This window comes from Triturus cristatus, chromosome 12 (genome assembly GCF_964204655.1).
Source record: "Triturus cristatus chromosome 12, aTriCri1.1, whole genome shotgun sequence".
NCBI lineage: Eukaryota > Metazoa > Chordata > Amphibia > Caudata > Salamandridae > Triturus > Triturus cristatus.
The window spans coordinates 73,808,178-73,828,014 of record NC_140595.1 but is presented as its reverse complement, the minus strand read 5'-3'; the positions used below and the strand labels follow the sequence as shown (position 1 = coordinate 73,828,014).

The window sequence follows — 19,837 nt, the reverse complement described above, 5'->3', positions numbered from 1 at the left end:
TGTAACCGAATGGAAGTATATGCTAGGTTACACCTTTGTAAATGGAGTAAATAACATAATGTGCTGTATGGATACATTTAAAGGAGTGTGTGGCAGTAAACAAAAAATCTTTTCCACTTTACAGCATAGCACGCTCTTGTAGTAGGGCGTCTAGCTTCCCAGATAATGTTCATGCAATCAGGGGGACGGTTAAGGTATCCGAATTCTAGGACCTCAGGAGCCAGATCGCAAGGTTGAACTGAGCTGGGTCCGGGTGCCTGATCTCTCCATGGTTCTGGGTTAGGAGGCATGGTGAGAGGTGTAGCTTTTGGTGTGGTACTACTGAGAGTTCCAGCAGTGTGGTGTACCACAGTTGTCTGGCCCATGTTGGAGCTACTAGGATCAGAGTTAGAGAATGCTGTTGTAGCTTTCGCACCACTAATGTGGGAGAGGTGGAAAAGCGTATGCAAATTTGTTTGACCAGTTCATCCATATCACATTGCCTTTGGACAATGGGTGTGGATATCTGGCGGCGAAGCTTGGGCATTTTTTGTTTTTGTGGGTGGCGAATAGGTCTGTGTGTGGATGCCCCCACTTCTGAAAGAACGGGTGAAGAACTTGTGGGTGAAGTTCCCACTCGTGGATCTGCTGTGTCTGTCTGCTGAGCAGATCTGCCACGGTGTTTTGGACTCCTGGGACGTGTTGGGCTAGGAGAAAAATCTTGTGGAATTGCCCATCTCCATATGCTCTGTGCTAACAGAGAGCTGTGGAGAGTGTGTGCCCCCCTGTTTTTGAATGTAGTACATGGCAGTCATGTTATCTGTGCGAATGAGGACTGCCTTGCCTGAAATCCGCGTCTGGAAGGATTTTAGGGAGAGGAAGATCGCCAGTAACTCCAGATGGTTGATGTGGAGCAACTTCTGGTGCGGCGTCCATGTGCCTTGTGCTGTAACAGAGGGGCTCCCCAGCCCGAGAGCGAATCATCTGCTGTTAGGATTATTTGTGGGACCAGGTCCAGGAAAGGTCGACCTCTGGAAAGGTTTGTGGTGTTCCACCACTGCAGAGAGCGATTGGTGCGACCGTCTACCAACACCAGATCTGTCAGTTGTCCCTGGGCCTGGTTCCACTGGCGCGCCTAGCACTCTTGGAGTGGACGCATTTGGAGTCTTGCATGGGGCACTATAAAGATGCAAAAGGCCATCATCCCTATGAGCTGCATAAACACTTGCTGGGAGAGAGTGTTGACATAGGAATTTTTGACGCTGAGCCTGTATTTTTGCAATCCTGGCAGGATTGGGATAGGCTATGGCTTTTGCGGTGTCTATGGTGGCTCCGAGATATTGTTTTGTGTGTGATGGTACCAGGTGGGATTTTTGATGGTTCACAGTGAAACCTAGCTGGTGAAGTAGTTGGACCGTAGCGGCGGTATGTTGCACACATTGTTGGTAGGACGTGCTGTCTTCGGAGGTGTGCAGCCACTACTGCCAGGCACTTGGTGAAAACCCTTGGTGCTGTTACCCCGAACGGGAGCACCTTGAACTGGTAGTGTTGTCCGTCCACCACAAATCTGAGGTACTTTCTGTGAGACTGGTGTACTGGGATGTGAAAGTATATGTCTTTCAAATCCAGAGTGGTGAGAAAATCGTTCTGGGAGAGGAGTGGAAGAACCCGTTGAAGGGTTACCATGTGAAAATGGTCTGAATGTATGTAGGTGTTTAGAGGTCTGAGACCTAGGATAGGTCGTAGAGTCTCGTCCGTCTTTGGAATCAGAAAGTACAGGGAGTAGACCCCTACATTTTGTTGATTTATGGGGACCGGCTCTATTGCTCCTTTTTGCAGGAGGGAGATCACCTCGTGTTAGTAGCGCAGTATGTTCGAGACATAGGGCGGTGTCTGGGTGGAATGTTTGGGGGGGTAGATGTGAATTCTAGGCAATACCCTGACTGAATAATTTGTGTCACCCATCTGTCTGAGGTGATTGTCTCCCAGACGTGAAAGAAATGTTGTAGTCTGCCCCCGACCGGATTGGAATGGTCTGGAGGGAGCAGGGGAAAGTCATTGGGCAGGTGGTGTGGCAGAGCGGGCGATATTTGTCTTGCCTCTGCCCTTATTATTATTGCCTCTGTATCCGCCTCTTTGATAATCCTTTGTGAAGGTAGATTGAGGAGGGGATTTGTAGGACGTGGATGCACTATCCGAGGAGTAGCCTCTGCCCGTGCCCCGAAAGGAAGAGCGGCGAAAGGAGCGCCTGGGAGTATGTGACTGCAGGGCTCCCATGGATTTTGCCGTGTTATCTTTTTTTTGAGGGCTTCGTCTACTTTGGAGCCAAATCGAGGATCTTGGTCGAATGGGTGGTTTAATATAGAGCAGTGTTCCTCATAGTACGGCCCGCGGGCCGCCCGCCAGGCCTTCATTGGCGGCCCGCGGACCTTGATCGAGAGAGTACAGTGCACTTCTCTAGAGTAAGCAGGGAAGATGGCCGCAGGAGCAAACGTTGTGAATACGCGTTTAATACGTAATCACAACGTTTCCTCCTGCGTCCATCGTCTCTGCTTTCCTCCGATTGGCCTGCCTGCCTCTGACGTCACAGGAAGCTCAGGCCCTTTAAAAGTCAGCTGTAACTAGCACTAGTTACAGCTGACTTTTAGGAACCTTTTGGTGAGCTTCCTGTGCCCCTGGTGTCACAACGTCCTTCCAGCCCCGGAGAACCTTCGCAGCAGCGCCTGCACAGGTATGTTTTTTTTAATCGTTATGTACATTTGGCTCCTGCGCACAGCCTCCCCAAGCCCCAATAAATTAAACTGAGCGCATGCCCCGGTGACGGCCTCTAAGCCTCCGAGTCTTCCCTCTCTTTCGGTCTCGCTCCTCAGTGAAAACCAAGACTCCAGGAAACGGGTAGTGCCTTCTCTTTCCTCCTTTCCTTATTTGCTGCCCTGTGAAATGCGAGGCGATTTTATATCAAACAAGGATCTACCACAAAAGTATTGCCCAGACTCCATACCGGGGTGAACTGGAAGACTCAGGGAATTCCCACCTGGAAACGTGAACACTAAACACTGCAGGAAAGGGATGCATGTGTTCGCTGCACAGAGGATTGAACGCCATTTAACGGCTCACATATAGCCTGCAAAGGGAAGGGCTCTACATGCATAGAGCGCAGGAGGGAAGATTGCATATCTATAGCCTGTAGGCTGGAAGTCTGCACACGTGCACTCTACAGGGAGAACTGCACACACGCGAACACTGTGTGGTCCTTCGGGGAGGGAGACAGGCAGGGAGGGAGACAGAGAGAAGAGAAGGAGGGAGACAGAGAGAGAGGGAGGGAGACAGAGGGAGGGAGGGAGACAGAGGGAAGGAGACAAGAGGGAGGGAGACAGACAGACAAGAGGGAGGGAGACAGAGAGGGAGGTACTGAGACAGAGGGAGGGAGACAGAGTGAGGGAGACCGAGAGAAAGGGAGACAGAGGGGGAGAGAGAGAGAGAAATAGATAGAGGGGGAGACAGAGAGAGGGAGAGTGATAGAGGGAGAGCGAATAGAGGCTTGTACCTCCGGTTTAAACCCTGAAACTCTGAGCCAGGCATGGCGACGGAGAAGGACACTGGTGTTTATGGCCCTGGAGGCTGTATCTGCTGCATCTAGGGCACAGCGTAACGAGGTATTAGTTATTGTTTTACCCTCTTGAATCAATTCATTAGCCCTAGTCTTGTACTGTTCAGGAGACAAGGTGGGGGAACGATGAGGTGGGGGGGGGGGGGGTGGGGGGGTGGAGAAGGAGGGGAGGCCATTTAGGCTTATCGAAGCCGCGCTTCTTTAGATACCTCCGATTTTTTGGTCGGTGCCGAAGAAGGTCTCGGCACGGGAGTGTCGGTGCAGAGGGCCTTGTGATGTTTGGTTGGCGCCGGAGGAGCAGGTTTCGACACCGAAGATTTTGGTGCCGGGTTCGGTGTGGAGGACGATTTTTTCTTCGGTGCCGAAGGGTGTTTCTCGGCACCGGTGGTCGGCTGGCTCGAGCCCGAGCTGCCGGAAGGCTTAATAGGCTTCTTTACCGGGCCCAAAGGTGGGGTGTGTGAGAAGCAGTGTCCTTGGTCTTGCCTAGGCCCGGAGGCGAAGGTGTGACCGAAGCCTTTTTCGGTATCGGCGTGGGAGGGTGTATTGTACTCACGACTCGCTGCGCCGGGGTGATGTCCTCCACATCTGAGTCGTCGGCCTCGGAAGCGCAGACGAGGTAGTCGTCCTCCCGTTCGATGTCCTGCTGTCCCAGAGCTTCGACATCGTCCCCGAAGATGTCGACTGGAGCGGAGGTCGAGGAGTGTGCCATGTTGAGTCTAGCCCGTCAATCTCGAATGGTCTTTGAGTGAAAAGACTTGCAGGCGGGACAGTCTCGGGCCTTGTGTTCTGGGGAGAGGCAGAGGTTGCACACCTCATGAAGATCGGTGTGGGGCAACTTGGACCCACATCGAGGGCACTTCTTGAAGGGAGTTCTTTCCATCAGCCGAGACGGGAGCCGGAATAGGCCCGAAGGCCGCCGCCCGGAATCGAAGAAGTGCCAAAGAGAAGATGAGTAAGAGGATTATTATCATCTGAAGAAGCTCGATGAACAAGGATTTTTGCGTCGATCGGTGAACTGAGAAGTTCGGAACCGGAGCGCGAAGTATTACATCGAGCCCGATGGCGGAAAAAAACAATCTGAGGATGGAGCCGAAGCCCATGCGCAATACGAACCAGATGAGGAGTCACCGAACTCGTGACTTCCAAAGACTTTCCAAGAGGAAAAACAAACTGCAAACATCCGGGCCCAACACCAGATGGCTATCTATGCACAGTGTATAATCTGCAGCTCATATGTCGCGAACATGTAGTTCTGCTAGACACTGCTAAGCGACTTCGCTTAAATGGTTCACATGTATTTAATATGACCATCCTGATACGTGCCTCACCACCATACTTTACTACACCCACCCTGCCCACTTACCCCAACCCCTCGCCAGCCTGCACCCCCTACCCACCATCCATAAAAAGTTATTTTGCCTACTTTAGTGTTGGCTTTTTTGGTTGCAGAGGTGGAAAAGGGATAGTCCACTTGGACCTGCATTAAAGGACTGACGCACCAGACAGACTGCCCCTCAGTCTGAAAGTGTTCTGTTCTATTGCAGTTTTTGTAGATGTTCTTGCTCCTTTGTACTATCCTGCTCAACCAGTTTATCAATACCTATACCCGTTGCTACGTTCCAACTTGTTATGGTTGGGAAGCAAACTTCCTTCCCTGTCAATATTAAATCCAAAAACGATACCACTTGTCTCGCTGTTAATTTTTCGCTTGAAATTTCTGCAATCTTTAAAAATGTTCTTTGAAGGAAAATTGCTGTTTAAAATCGCAGCATCATCCATGTATTAGCTGTTATAAGTGGAGCAAGTACAAACCGCTTCCTGCGCGTCGAATGCCAGAGGCATCAGGACCTGCAGAGCAGCAATAATTTTGGGGCTAAATCCATCTGACCCACAACTGAACTGCAAATTGATTACATTTCTTAAGGTCTTTAAACAGGCCCTGAAAACAGATTAAAAAAAAAACAAAAAACAAAAAAACAGCTCAAAGGTGTTAATGTTAGACTCCTCCAAAGTGAAGCACGCGACTCAAACTTAGAACTCCCACTGGACAACCTATTCTTGCAGGGCGAGGAACACTCTTCCCCTTCTCAGCGCACAAGTAAGATTTGAGGCTTCATCAGACAGCGCAGGTACTGTCCTGCCAGCCCCGATCATGCTGCAGAGTGCCCTGTGCAGGACTCAATACCTTGGACAGGGAGGTGGTGGAACTGTGATAAAGTGGGGTGGTTTGGATGCCAGGTTTATACACCATTTCCAGGCAGATGTGTATTCACGGAGGCTTACGAACTGGTGTGGTTGGTTCTCTTTCACGAGACCGTTTCAGGCTCTGCACGAACATCTTTAGTGCACGATTGGCCGCTGTAGGTTATAATGGACAGATATCTTAATAATGAGCACAAAGTGCTAGTTCTCTGCAACAGGAAGCAACTTTAATGCGTAAAAGGGTAGTCGGTGCCTAGATAGGTCCTTCTTTAACAGAAACTGCACTCCCGTCCAGACCTCTACCAAATGGTGGTGTTTAGGAAGTATTCATCTGTCCTCTGCTAACAAGGCCCTACTGGAATTTGAAAATGGAGCAGCCGCCTCTTTACTTTAATCAACAAGCCCTGACCCTCAAGCAACATGAATGTGGCAATAATCCACTGTCTAGGGGAAACTGTCCTCATCCTCAAACCCATGCCTTGCTCACACAGATGTTACCACACACCGTACATAGCTACCACCATGTAATGAGATATACCCAGGCTAGGGAATCTAGTTGACTGGCTGCTAAGAAGTTACGATTAGTGTGCCCCTCCAGGATTGCAAGATAGGTAGTGTACATCACATGGTGGGGTGCAGGTCCCAGGCCCTACACACATGGCTAAAATAAAAAGCCAGGCTACCATACTCCAGAATGTTGCTCCACTGTGTATGTGATCTGAGTTACCCATGTTAAAAAACAGACTTCGAAATCTAATACACTACTGCTCCACCATGGAGGGTGGACAAATTCATCTGACACTGAACCTATAGAAGGTAGCTAGTCTTCTACAGTGAACTTATTTCAGCTTAACCACTGCTTGGAGAATTAAAGCATTCACATAGCTTACCTGATTTACTAGTTCTAGAATGATCGGATGATTTTTGTTCATCTTTGTCCTTTTTGTCGTCAGACTTCTTCGAATCATCTTTTTTGTCATCCTTCTTACCGCTTGAGGACCTTTAAATGAGCCACATTAGGCATTAAAATAAAATAGTGCGGATATGGACTGAGGCAAAACGATCAGTGGCAAGTTCATCTGGTTTACCTACTAAAAGACATGCACCCAAAAGTAGACAAGTTAAAAATATGCTCTGCAACAGCACCCTCGGGGAAAAATACCCAGATGAAGGGCTGTATTTGCCGTGTGGGGTGTGTAGTGCCACTTTCGCATGCATATAGATTGAGCAATATTTAAACCAAAGACTTCAGACAAAGTACATGAGCCTTCTTTTAGCTGAAACCAACAGAAGGCCCAAGGAAACAGTGTGTGCATGTGGGATCGTCAATAAAAATATACTTAGGAAAGAACAAAAAAGGAGGACCTAATAAAAAAACTTAATGTTTAAATGGCGAAAATCAATCAGGGGAATTTGTAAGCGCACTACTCACCCGCGAGGGTCTCAAGGTGCGGGGTTTAAGCAGCTCCATTCAGTTGAAGAGCCAGGTCTCGAGTGTCTTCCTGAAGATGTTCAGGGAGGGGGCGTGTTAGAAGTTGGTTCTGACACTATGGGCCGCCCGGATTTTTCGCTTTTTGAGCACCTAATTGAGCTTTTACTGTGGGGGAGCCTCATAAGTTGGGACTCACCCACAGTGAACTCAGGATGTAAGAGACTGCATGAGGATTTTACTGGTGTTCCCCCTGGCTTGACCAGGCAACTGCGCAGCAGCTGGAGTAGGACACCGGGCTGGTTACATGCAGACACGTGTACATGCGTGTGCACACGTGTACAGGCTGCGCAGGGGATATTCCTAGCGTGCACAGCCCAGGAGCAGCTACAAAGTGAATGGTGTGGCAGGACTTATGCAGTATTGGGTAGTGACATGGAATAGGCTTTATACACTGGAAAGAAACATGCCAGGGAAGTCAGTGAGTTTTCAATTCATATTCCCCTATGGGGATGTGGGGCCCATGGCTAGATTAACTTCCATTAGGCCTACAGATTCCAGACACGCACTAAGTCCAATGTAGCGAATGTGAAAATAAGTATTCTGCAGAGTCCAGTCATTTGTACTGCTTTTGGGTCATCCAGAACTGTCATTTCTCTGAGCCAGCCATGACCAGACCCAGGCTGAGGGCTGACCTTAGCTGGATGGATTGATAACTTTTCCAGCCCCCTACGCAACTTTTAAAAAGTGCTTGCACAGGAAGAGAAGCTCTCTCTGGGGTGTGGTCTGCTGAGGCTGAAGGTGCTGGAGCCTGGCGCAATGGACAGTTGCAAGGAGAGCCCCTGACTGCCCCCAGGACCCCAACAGTACCAGAAGAGCCCAGGACCGGTGCGCAGGAGCAGTGGCCTCTGCGCAGGAAGAAGAGAGGCAAACTAGGAGAGCAAGGCGAAAGGCTGGCGCAGGGAGCCAGTGAAGAAAGAACCCTGCTGAATCTACTCAGACCCTGAGGGAGGAGGAGTGTGTTCCCAGTGGCTGGTAAAGAGGAGCATGACGCACCCCATAATGCCTCGCCAGGCATTTGGAAATCTGCTGTTTTGGTGCTTTGTGGCCCCCAGAGGAGGGGTGTCACCCTCACTTGTGAAAAGGTGCTGGGGGAGCTGCTGGAGAAGCGCAGACTCTCTCTCCCCCCCCCCCCCCAGCACGAAGAAAAGTCCCACCCTCAGTGTCATGGGGACCTAAAGGGCTCAGCTAGCATTTAAACACATTCTAGGCTGGAACTTTTGTTCTACAGCTGAGGGTGTGTGGAGAAGTGCATCATGAAGTGAAAGGCTGAGTTGGGGGATGTGTGAAGAAGTGCACCCCCTGAAGTGGTGTAATTGCACCGAAATGCATTTACTAGTGGTTATTTCTTTTTAGGTGGACTGAAAATCACATGTGTGAAGTGAAGTACCTGTGTAAGGTGATGTTAGGCTAAATGGAGTTATGTTGCTGGACCTTCCTGCTAGGAGTGACTGTATTTACGTAATTCCATGCTTTTACCTGTGATTCCTTTTAAAGTGAAGAGGTGCACTGCAGGAGAAGTGTAGTTGCCAGGAGTACTTCTTTTGAAGGGACTGTAAGTCACATGTGTAAGGAGATGTCATAAGCCAAGTGGGGTTATGTTGCCAGACAGTCCTACTAGGGTGTCTGGCTGTATATGCGTAACCCTGTGATTTCATCTGTGATGCCTTTAGGGGCTGTAATTGCAATGCATTCAATGAGTACGGTCATTCTAAAGTGTGCGTAAACATGGATTCTTGCAGCTGCGCTTAGGTGAAGACCCCAGACTGCTAGCCCTTAAGATATAATAGAGGTGCATACTTTATGGTCAGTAGGAGATGCTCAGTCAGGGTCATGTGTCACCAAGGCAGGTTTACCCCTTTTTAATGCTTGTTGAGGTAATGGGGTGGGTCGCCACGGGGATGGTGCCAGTGCGCAGGGCCCTCGCTCCAGGTTATGTTCAACTAACTGCATTGGGGGAAAGTTGATGTGCATACATGGGAGTGGTGGTACTAGACCCCACCCCCCCTGCAGGAGGGGTGGAGATGTTATGCAAGGTCACAAAGTAATTCCAACCGCTTACGTATATTTGTAACTTGGGGCATAGTATTGAGTAGAGTGTGTGTTTAATAAATGTACTCCGACTTGTATAAAGCAAAGTACAGACTGGACAATCAATTGAATGTTATTTTTGGCGCACCTGCAAATGGCGATTACTAGCCCACACCACCTCCCTTGAGTAAGCCTCAGTCTGCTCTGCAACACTACCCCCTGAGAGTCAGGCGCTACAATTGGGTGTTTGGTTTCCAGTGAAGGACAAATGTAGTCATGTTATTTGTGCAGGCCTCACAGATGCTGCCTCGTTTTCAAACAGGGCGCGTCTGATGTTGATCGGGAGTTTGTTCCAGGTCTTGGCCGCGATGTAGGAGAAAGCTTTCCCCCCCCTGTTCTGGCTCTGCGGATCCGCGGGATGAGGGCAAGGTCGGAAGATCGGACGTTTCGCTTGGGTGCGTGGAAGGAGATGCTCTTGAGGTATTTCAGTCTGGTGTTGTGCAGGCATTTGTAGACGTGAGTATCTTGAAGGTGATTCTCTTTTCTATGGGGAGCCGGTGGAGGATCTGCTGGTGTTGGGTGATGGGCTCGTGTCGAGGGATGCCGGGGAAGAGTCTGGCTGCGTGGTCTGGAGTTTGCAGAGCAGGGACTTGTTGATCAGTTTCCGTAGTCCAGTCTGCTGGTTAGGAGTGCGTGGGTGAAGGTCTTCCTTGATTTAGTGGTGATCCATTTGAAGGTCTTTCGTAGGATGAGGTTGTAAAACACCTGGAGGAGGCGACGGCGTTGACCTGTCGGGTCATGGAGAGGGAGGAGTCTAGTACGATGCTGTGAATACGGGTGTGGTCCGCGGGGGAGGGAAGGCTGCAGAGGGCGGTGGGCCACCAGGTGTTGTCCCATGCAGAGGGGACTATGCAGAGTCCGTGCTGTTCGGCGAGGAAGGGTGGTAGTCTGATTCTTTGGGTCCTGTATTCCGGCATCGCAGAGTCTGGCGGTGGGTGTGCGCTGGGAGTGTCTCAAACGCTGCAGAGAGGTAGAGTAGGATCAGGGTCGTGGTGTCTCCTTGGTCGAGGAGCATGTGGATGTCGCCTGTGGCAGCGAGTAGAGCGGTCTTGGTGCTGTGGTTGCTGCAGAATCCGGATAGGGATGGGTCTAGAATTGAATTTGATCGATGGATCTTGTGAGCTGGGCATTGACTGTCTTCAATGACTTTGGTCGCGAATGGGAGGAGGGAGATGGGTCGGTAGTTCTTGAGGTCTGTGGGATCTGCTGAGGGCTTCTTGAGCAGTGGTCAGACTTCCGCTAGTTTCTAGTCGGGCTATATGCCGGTCTTGAAGGGGGAAGATGTGCGGCGGGCATGGGTCAGTGGGGGCTCCAGAGTGGATGCCTTTCATGGTTGAGGTGGTGTCTTCGGTGGTGACTGGGGTCCAGAAGGAGATGGTGGGCTGGCTGGCGTTGCTGGAGGAGGATGTGGTTTCGGGGTCATGCGTCTTGTCATTAAACTTGCCGTAGAGGCCCTTGATTTTCAGATGGAAGTAGGATCCGAGCTTGTTGCAGAGTTCCAGGGAAGGGGTGATATCCGCGGTTTTGCGGGGGGGGGGGGGTTGGTGAATTCCTGGATGATGCTGAAAAGTTCCTTCGAGTTGCTGGAGTTGGCGAGGATCTTGTTTTTGGATGATGGAACTGATACGTTGGTGGTGTTCCGTCATGGCGCTCTTGTAGGTGGTGTGAAAGTCAGGCATTTTGCTGTTTCTCCAGTTCTTAGAGGCGTCTGCAGGTGTGTCTGGATTCTTGGAGATCGGCGGTAAACCATGTGGCCTTCCTGGGGCGCTGTCTGTCAGGGCTATGTAGGGGTGCGAGCTCGTCTGCGCAGTTGGAGATCCATTTGTGGAGTTCCTTGGCTGAGAGGTTGGCGTTGATCGAGGTGGTGGGGGTGGGTGTCTCGAGGGTAAAGTTAAGCTGCTTCTCGGTGACTTTGATCCAGTCCCTTCGTGGAGGGAGAGGTGCAGGTTTGGGCGATCTCGGTTTTTCCAGGCAGAAGTGTATGCAGTGGTGGTCCGTCCATGGGGGTTACGTGGTGTGGCTGAAGTGGCTGTTGTTACCTCCTGCAAAGATGGGGTCATGGGTGTATCCTGCTTTGTGGGTAGGTGTGGTGACTAGCTGTTTAAGTCAGATGTTGTCAAGGATGTCCAGAAGGGTGGCAGAGTTGAGGGTCACTGGGGTTGTCGAGGTGGAAGTTCAGGTCTCCATGAGTATGTAGTCCATGGAGGCTATGGCGTGGGGGGCGATGAGGTCAGCGATTGAGAGCAGAGCGCGAGGTCCGGGGGGTCTGTAGGCAAGGGTGCCGCAAAATGTGGTTCTAGGGCTGGTCTGGAAGTGCAGGTTTCAGCGGTGGAGAAGGAGTCGCGGGTGGTGGCGAGTCGGAGGGAAATAGTGTGCGAGTCAAAGTCCTCCCCCTGGGCGGTGTCGAGGAGTTCCCAGATCTCTACAGCAGGTATGTGCAGGGAGTGTACGTTGAGGAGGATGCACTTCAGGGCTTCGGTGGTGTTGACGTCCGATGTAGGGGGCGTGGTCCTGAGGGGTGCGTGTGGAGGTGAGCGGTGCGTGCGTGTGGTGGTGAAGGTATGGTGGCAGTGAAGGCAGGAGAACGGTCAATGTGTGTTCGGCGCAGACCGCTGACAGTTGTTGCTCCTTCCGGGGTAGAGTGCGAGGAGGATTGCTGAACCATAGCGATGGATGGTGGGAGATGCAGGGTTCCTGGTGGTGGTGGTCGCGCACAGACTGGCTTGCCTTTGGTGAGGCCGCATAGCGGTCGGCATTAAAAGGGCAGGGAGGAGGGAAGCACAGCTGGGAGCGAGAAACGGACAGGGAGGAGAAAACGAGGGCACAGGCACACAAAAAAAAAAAAGGGGCTGAAGGAACAGAATCACAAAGACAGGCACAGAAGTTACAGTGAAAAAAAACAGTCAAGACAGGAGAAAGACCAAAAATAAAAAACGAGCACAACAATGGCAGACAGACATAAGTGGAGCAGCAGAAGAGCAAGGCTCTCCCACTGGACCACCAGGGATGAGGCGCAGGCAGGAGCCTGCGGGTGAAGGAGGAGGGCCTCGAACACCTTCCAGGAGAGAGGTGTATGGGGCAGCAGCAGGCGATGCTAACGTCGGAGCTGCTTGTGTGGAGCGCGGGACCCTGGCCATTAGCAAAATCAAGTGTTCTTAATCGTAAAGTTAAAATCGGAGACGTAATCTAAACATGGCCAAGAGCGTTAAAGGAACACAGAACATCAGAGCAATAAAGAAAAGCAATGCAAGGATTTAACAGTTATACAGTGGGTTGAACAAAGGCACTTTATGTTCAGCCTGTATCTGACTAAAGACATCTTCAAGACTCAGCATATGCCATAAATGTGAACCAAATAGTGGGTTACAACAAACCACAAAAGTTAGTACTCAACTATGCGGGAAAAGCTAACACTGAATAAATATTGCAATATGAAGATAAATTACTTTTCAGACTTTGTGGCAGCAGACTGATCACCGGATTCCTTTTCAGTCTTCTCTGGTTTTTTGCCAGCTGGTTCATTTTTTGCCTAGAAGTGTTTAGATACAGGATGGTTAATTATCGAGACAGACCAGTTTAAAAACATAAAATATTTGAAAACCACCGTTGGAATTTTAGTCCTTCCTTTGGTGTCATTACTCTGCCTTATAGGATTCAAATCTAACGATTTTGCAGGTTTCAAGCAAATACTGCGCATACCACATTGCCCTCCTAGAGAAAATTCTAAAAAGTGGTCTTAACACAGCTTTCAGCGTATCAAATATTTGTGATACGAATATCGGTTACAATCATATACATAACCACCCGCAACTTCCGAACTAATATAGTTAAAAAACAAACAGCACAGTGAATACGATATATAGAGGGTAGAAAGAAGGATTTTCCTGGGCCCAGTACTCTGTGATCAAAAAGAATCCTACCAGCAATTTTTGCAACTGAGCAGACAAAAAATTGTAGCACTTAGGCTACTGTTAATCGCCTTTCGAGATCGCACAATAATGGCATGGGACGAAGAATACAAGGGACAGTACTTTGGGAACCGGTTTATAATTGGCCACTAGCCAACCTAAGCCCGACATGGTAGAATACCCAAAAAAGGAAAATTAGGATGTCAACTGATGGCTTTCCCCCCCTGTGATCAAGGGGCCTCTTAGAAGCCATCCTAAAAATAAAAAGATATCCAATATTCCTAGGTACAGTTTGAGAGCAGTCATTAGATAACCATGTGCTCTAAAGCAATACAAGTCAGACCATCTAGCTGGGTTTCGTCCTGTCACAGGAAACACTATAAGAGAAAACAATCTCCTGCACCTCCGCATCGCAAAATGTTTTGCGACAATTGGTCAGTTAAAAGGCCGGGCTAGTGAACATTTTGCCACTTCATTATAAATCCTTTTTTTGCCAAAGGGAATGGAGTGGAGTTTGTGGAGGAAAAACCTCTGCAATAGGAATTTGACAAGTTATGATAACTAAAACGCAACATAGAATCAGCAAAACACTGGAAGTCGATGATACTGTATAGACCCCTGCCAGCGAACATTGGCTTTCATTCAGGAGAACAGTAAAGGCAAAATGGCAGTTTGGCAAGAAGCAAACATGAGGTTTATCTGTAAGCGGTATTCCAAAAGTATCAATGCCCCAATGAAAGGATTTAGAAATCTACAGGATAGGTAACAATGTAGAGTATTAAAGCCCACCCCCCCCCAAAAAAAAACAAATCACTAATTCAGACTATTGATGCCACATCATAGTGATAGCCTTTTGTTTTATTACATCAATCCACTTAATTGTTAACATCTATAAAACCAAAATTATAAAATTGCTAGAACTCTTGGTCTACAGTCAAGCCAGAAAAGTTCATATTGTGGGGATTCTAAATAAAGAATCTTTATGGAAAGGATACTGAGAATATCATGCCTCCAGTGGTTCTGCCTCAGTGTTGGAAATGTATGATAAGTTACAGCTTATCAAGTCAATATGGAGGGTTCAAGGATCCTCAATATTACAACATATGGATAAATCGTACAAGTTAACAAAAGGCTTGATATTGTACCCGAATTAAAGGAGTATGCACAGCATGTATCTACAGCTACACATGCAAAGAGCATTTGTTACTATTAACCCAAAAAGATCTCATCGCACCATAAAAAACAAAGGCAATAAAAAGCCTCATGTTAGAGTGGACAGAACCAAAAAAAAAAAACAAAAAAAAACATACATCAAGGCATGCAAGACATTCACTGGCTATGAATTAGCTTGAAAGAAAAACTGCTGCACAGGGTTGCTTCAGAGACAAAGCGGTTAAGTGGAGTGAATCAAAGTGCAATGAAAAATTCTGGACTCCTGACTATTGAAGATCTTAACTTTAATTACCATGCAGACCTCCTCCCCCTCAAAAGCACTCAAATACCTTGTAAGAGTCTGGGCCTCACAAGAATAAAGGGACTTACCAAATCACCAGACACGTCCTCTGTCCTATTTTCACTTCCTTCAGCAACACAAGTCAAAAGAGTCCACACCAGTCTACTGGACAGACCACACTTTAAGTTCAGCATCTCTGTGCAGATCCATTGCACATGCACAACTACCAGACCAGTCTGTTAAACCTAGAGTATCACTGGAGTGAGGCACCAACCACCACAGACCTGAACACAGCAACAGCCTCCCCAAAGCAATCAATAATTTAAACAAATGGATCACCTTCTGAGCCTTGCACATACCACTTCCTCGCCAGAGCAATAGAACAAGATCTAGACCCTAGGCCAGTAGGTACATAAACTCACTTATGGACCCCCACTGGAAACAACTGGAGCGCAAATGGAGAATGAACCAGGACAACGCAGACAGGAACACTTTTATATCTACCTTCAAATAAGACCACCAGTTTAGCCACATCGATGCCAGCATCACAGAATCGGATTTCATCAAACCGGTGGCTGCCTCAAACTCAATCACACCCCTTTGCAGAACCTCTGCAACAATCTCAATTCTTCAGCAACAAAACCACCACAATTTACAGCAACTTCAACCAGACCAGAAAGACCTTGCCAAACGCTTCAATTTCTATATAAAGAACCAATGCCAACCACATGGCCCATTATGCCAGAAAATACTGCAGCCCCATTAAGTTTAACCACTCTGCCACAGGTGACACCTGCAGGAGACAGCAGACCCCATCCTAATGGACCTCTTAGTGGCGTTTGAGTCTCTACCATCCATCCTCACCCAAAAGCCTACATGAGGATATGGGAATAAAAAGGACACGCACTAAGATGCATCGGCTCTTTCCTGACTGGCTGGAACCATACATCTTGGACCCATGCAACCTAAGTCTGTAGAGTAGTGCAACGATCTTCCCTGAGCCCAACCCTCTTCAATGCATTTATAACCCCTCTAGCCAGCATCACCACACTCATATCAGAGTCCTCTCCTAAGCCAACAGCAACTCATTCTCTGACAGGACACCCTGTACCTGCATTAGGTTCAATGTCTGCAATACTGAAATCATCCACTGGAAAAATACCATCTATCCGATTGAAATACTGAATTTTGGGAAGAGCACTACACTGGGGACTACCTGGTGGCCAACAGAGCTGGGACCTGCACCCACCCACAGTCCAAGAACCTCGGTCAGATAGCAAACAAACCTGCCCAAGTCAATGCAGTCACAGCCTCACCATGAAAATGCGGAGAAAGATTTTCAACTGTCTCCAAATTAGCACCCAGAAAAGTCACCCATGCCCTCCCCACAACTAAACAGGACTACGGGAACACACTATGCTGTGAAAAACGAATGCTTTTGACTATTCAGAACTTGTTCTCCACCACCCACACCTGGAGTAGCTCCACTGGCTCCCCCAGGGGTGTGGAATTTAATAAATTACCTACTTGTCCATGGGGCAGGTTGCTCCATAAATCTACGCGGATCTACATACTGGGGCTGAAGATAGTGGTAGTCAATAATTCCGGGGTTAGAATGCCTTTTAGAGTCTGCGAAAACTTAATAGCTTGCATGTTTAAGGGTTTTCAACATCTCTTCTCTAATATTTCCCCCCCAACTGAGAAATGGTGGAAATTTACTACCGACAATGGCAGACAAACCTTCCAGAGTTTAGAGAAAAGGTAGTTGGAGCTTAAGGGACTAGCAAACACTCAGATTTCCGCATGAGCATATCTGCACATGCATATTTGCCCTTGCTAAAATGCAGTTCACACATTTTCTAGGAGTACTATTTCTTGTCCGTATAAGCCACATTTAATGCAAGGACATATACCATGGGTGCACTTTTGAGACGCTTCAATAATGTGCCACCTAGTTTGGTCTGGCATGGACTGACCTTTTGTTCATTAAATTTAAGTCTCTGTATCGGCCGACTTCACTGAGCGACAGCATTCTGCTCTTTCACAAGGAGCATATCCGCACACAAAGTTTTGTTCAGTGCCAGTAACTACTGTGCAGTGTGTGCTTTGAGATCAAACACAATTTTTGCTTTTGCCAAGGTATGTTATAATGGTGAGGGCTTAGCAGCTCCCACACCAATAAGGTTTTACAAAAACCTAGCCAAAACAAGTCACACATTGCCTAAACTAAAAAGCTGACCACCTGGCTTTGCTATTGCTAGTTTATTTTCGTTTCGGATAATCTTACTGGAGCTGGTTACACTGATTTTCCATTATGAATATTTTTTGGTAAATACCAGCATGCATCCACATGTTACTAAATGATGCTGCAAAGAAACTACCTGAAATTTTACAGTAGTTTAGTTACTTTTTTTTCTGCTATCATTTTTTATGAACATTTTATTTTGAAAGCAAAGAATGATCAATCTTGCTTTCAAGCTACTGCAAATATGAGCATCAAATCAGAGCGCATTCTTGGAGCATTATGCATAGCCTCATATTGCTAAACTTTGAAAAAGTGTGTACGCAGTTTTATACTAGAACTGTCGGTAGTGCAGTCAGCTTACATCATTTACTTACCCCAAGCACAAAACATTGTGTTAGATAATGAAATCTGGCTAATTCAGGATACTGAAATGAAGATTCTAAAGGGACTACAGTTAGAATGCCTAGTGGGAAGATCAGGATACATGATTAACTGCAAGTGACCAGACAAATGCTATGGAAAATGGTCAAATCAAGTAGGATGTCACTGGTAAATTGTGCTTAGTTCAAAAAGTCAAAACATTTAGGCCTCAAACTCGTGGGATCTGAACTAGGTGCCACCTACCACACATACATTAGGTTTTTAACTTCTGAAATAATTTACCTTTTCCACAAAAATCATTCGTCCGTGCAGCTCTGTTCTATGAAAGTGAGTAATGCATTTTGTGGCTTCTTCTGATGAAGACATAGTGACAAATCCATAACACCGGGCACCAGGACTGCGGGCATTAGTCACAACTTTTGCACCAACCACCTAAAAATGAAGTTAGTTTGGATCTTAATATACAAATAATGCTCCTAGAACAATTGGGTTATAGTAGGACAGACCACCAAGAAAGCATAGCGTCCCGGATTCAGAAAATTAAGGTCATATTACTATCTGCCCCATAACCATTTTAATTGTAATACATACAAAAAATAAAAGCATTTTGTATAAACGTAAAACATGGAACACTAAATCTATTGTAGAGTTCCGATAGCTACTGGAGATTTTAATGTGGCTTCTAATCAAGCTAGCTTATCTCCCCGTCACACCCCCCCAAGTCGGTCTTGATTACTTTGTCGTTCACATCAACAATCTGGGGTATTCACAGTAGGGTAACAACTAAAGAAAAAACTACACGTTTTAGCTGGGCAGCTATAATACCACATACCTTTCCATGTTTGCTGAAAAGGTTCTTCAAATCTGTAGCTCTTGTTGTCGAGGAGAGTCCACTGACCCAGAGGTTTTTACCAGAAGCTGGACTAGCACCTAAAGGCAATTAGTCAAGCACATTTATTATAGGATTTGCTGAAGAGAGCAGAAGCTAATAGGTCAACTGAGTCTGGATCACCCACTAATTTAGAAAGCGTGTTTCAGTAATATACAACAATTTCACATATTAGCAAATAATTGCATGTAGCATGCATTGCACTACAGAAATGGGTAGATGGATGCACAAAAGTCCTTAAGCATGCAAGTAATTCCTTAAGCATACTATGTCATTTACCAACTAAACCCTACTGTAGCACACAGCAACAAGCATTTGCAATGATTAACACTGGAAAAGGTTATTCGGTAATAACTGGAGAAAGAAAAGCCTTAAAACTAGGATTAAAGGACTCAGTAGAATGGTAATAAATCCAACAAGATGGTATTGTTGAATGTATTGTAAAATGTACCGTCAAGAAGTTAGGACTTTTGTCTAAGCCAAAATTTAACCCCGTCCTGCTCTGCCCAGATTGGTGAGCCTGGCTGCTTTGAAGAGGATTAAGGAATGTATACATGGGGTGTGTCTTGCCAGGTCTTCTCTCCCTGATGAAAAATCTGACACATTGAATTTTGGAAAATTAGTGGTTTCTGGATTAGCATTTTGCCACACACTGCAGAGAGTAGTCAGACCTTTGGGTGGAACCCTGAGCCTCCTGCTTGACCCCAGAGTACACTGAATAAGTATCTGAGAGGGGCAGTGCCTCTCGGATCAGCTGCTTGAAACTTAAAGCAAGAAGTACTATGCTGGAAGTTTGATGTGCATTTCCTATGGCCTGCATTCTGAAGTTTGTGCCTTTTTGCACCATTTGAAACTACAGCCCTGTGGATCAAACCTGCTTCAAAAAGAACTAAAGAGTGGACTCCCTGCAAGCTACAGGTTAACAGAGCTAACCTGGACTATCACCACAAAGAATCCCCAGCCTGGAGTACTACCAGTGGATTTCTAAGGGTTTTGTCCAAGTGGATTACAGGCATTGGAGAATCCAGAACCTTGGATTGTGTGTTGGATACTTTGGGACCCGCAAGAACTTCAGGAAGGAGTTATAACTGGACCCAGCCTGCTGGAGGGGGGCTGCACAAAACTGGTGAGCGAGCCTCCAGAACAATTGCTAAAGGTGAATGTGCCCCTGTCGGAGGTTACGAAATAACCAAAAGGGGCACTTTTGGTTTCTAAGCACTAGAAAGTGTCAAATCTTTAAAAATGCATCTCTCTGGTTCCCTACAGTGATTTGTTTCCACGGTTTGGTGTCATTTAAGAGATAGAAATATTTACTATTTTTATTTTGCGTGTGTCTTTATTTACTGAATTGGTTTTTAAATGCTTTACATACTGGTCTTTGAAGTTTAGCCTGCTTGCCCGCAGCCACGTTATTAACGGTTGAGCATAGGAATAGTTTTCTAAGACCTATTCAGAGCCCTATACTGTGTTAGTGGCCTTATTGCCAGTGGGAGACCGACATTTGCCCCTACCAATAATCCACTTGACAACGGTACAACAAATGAAAGTCTTTTAAGTCGCATTTTTTTTTACATTCATGCAGTTTGGGTC

General features: G+C 47.3%; 1 protein-coding gene across 2 annotated transcripts in view; it reads right to left on the bottom strand.

The window, feature by feature from the left end:
• The window catches only part of LOC146772572 (scaffold attachment factor B2-like), a 52,513-nt gene that overhangs the window by 24,177 nt on the left and 8,499 nt on the right, over window positions 1-19,837 (bottom strand). For both annotated transcript variants that reach the window (XM_085638581.1, XM_085638582.1), the window contains exons 8-11: window positions 18,191-18,288; window positions 17,641-17,790; window positions 12,818-12,900; window positions 6,682-6,791 (exon numbers count right to left, since the gene is read on the bottom strand). In XM_085638581.1, the coding sequence (XP_085494707.1) occupies window positions 6,682-6,791; window positions 12,818-12,900; window positions 17,641-17,790; window positions 18,191-18,288 (441 nt within the window). The remainder of the gene's footprint in view (window positions 1-6,681; window positions 6,792-12,817; window positions 12,901-17,640; window positions 17,791-18,190; window positions 18,289-19,837) is intronic.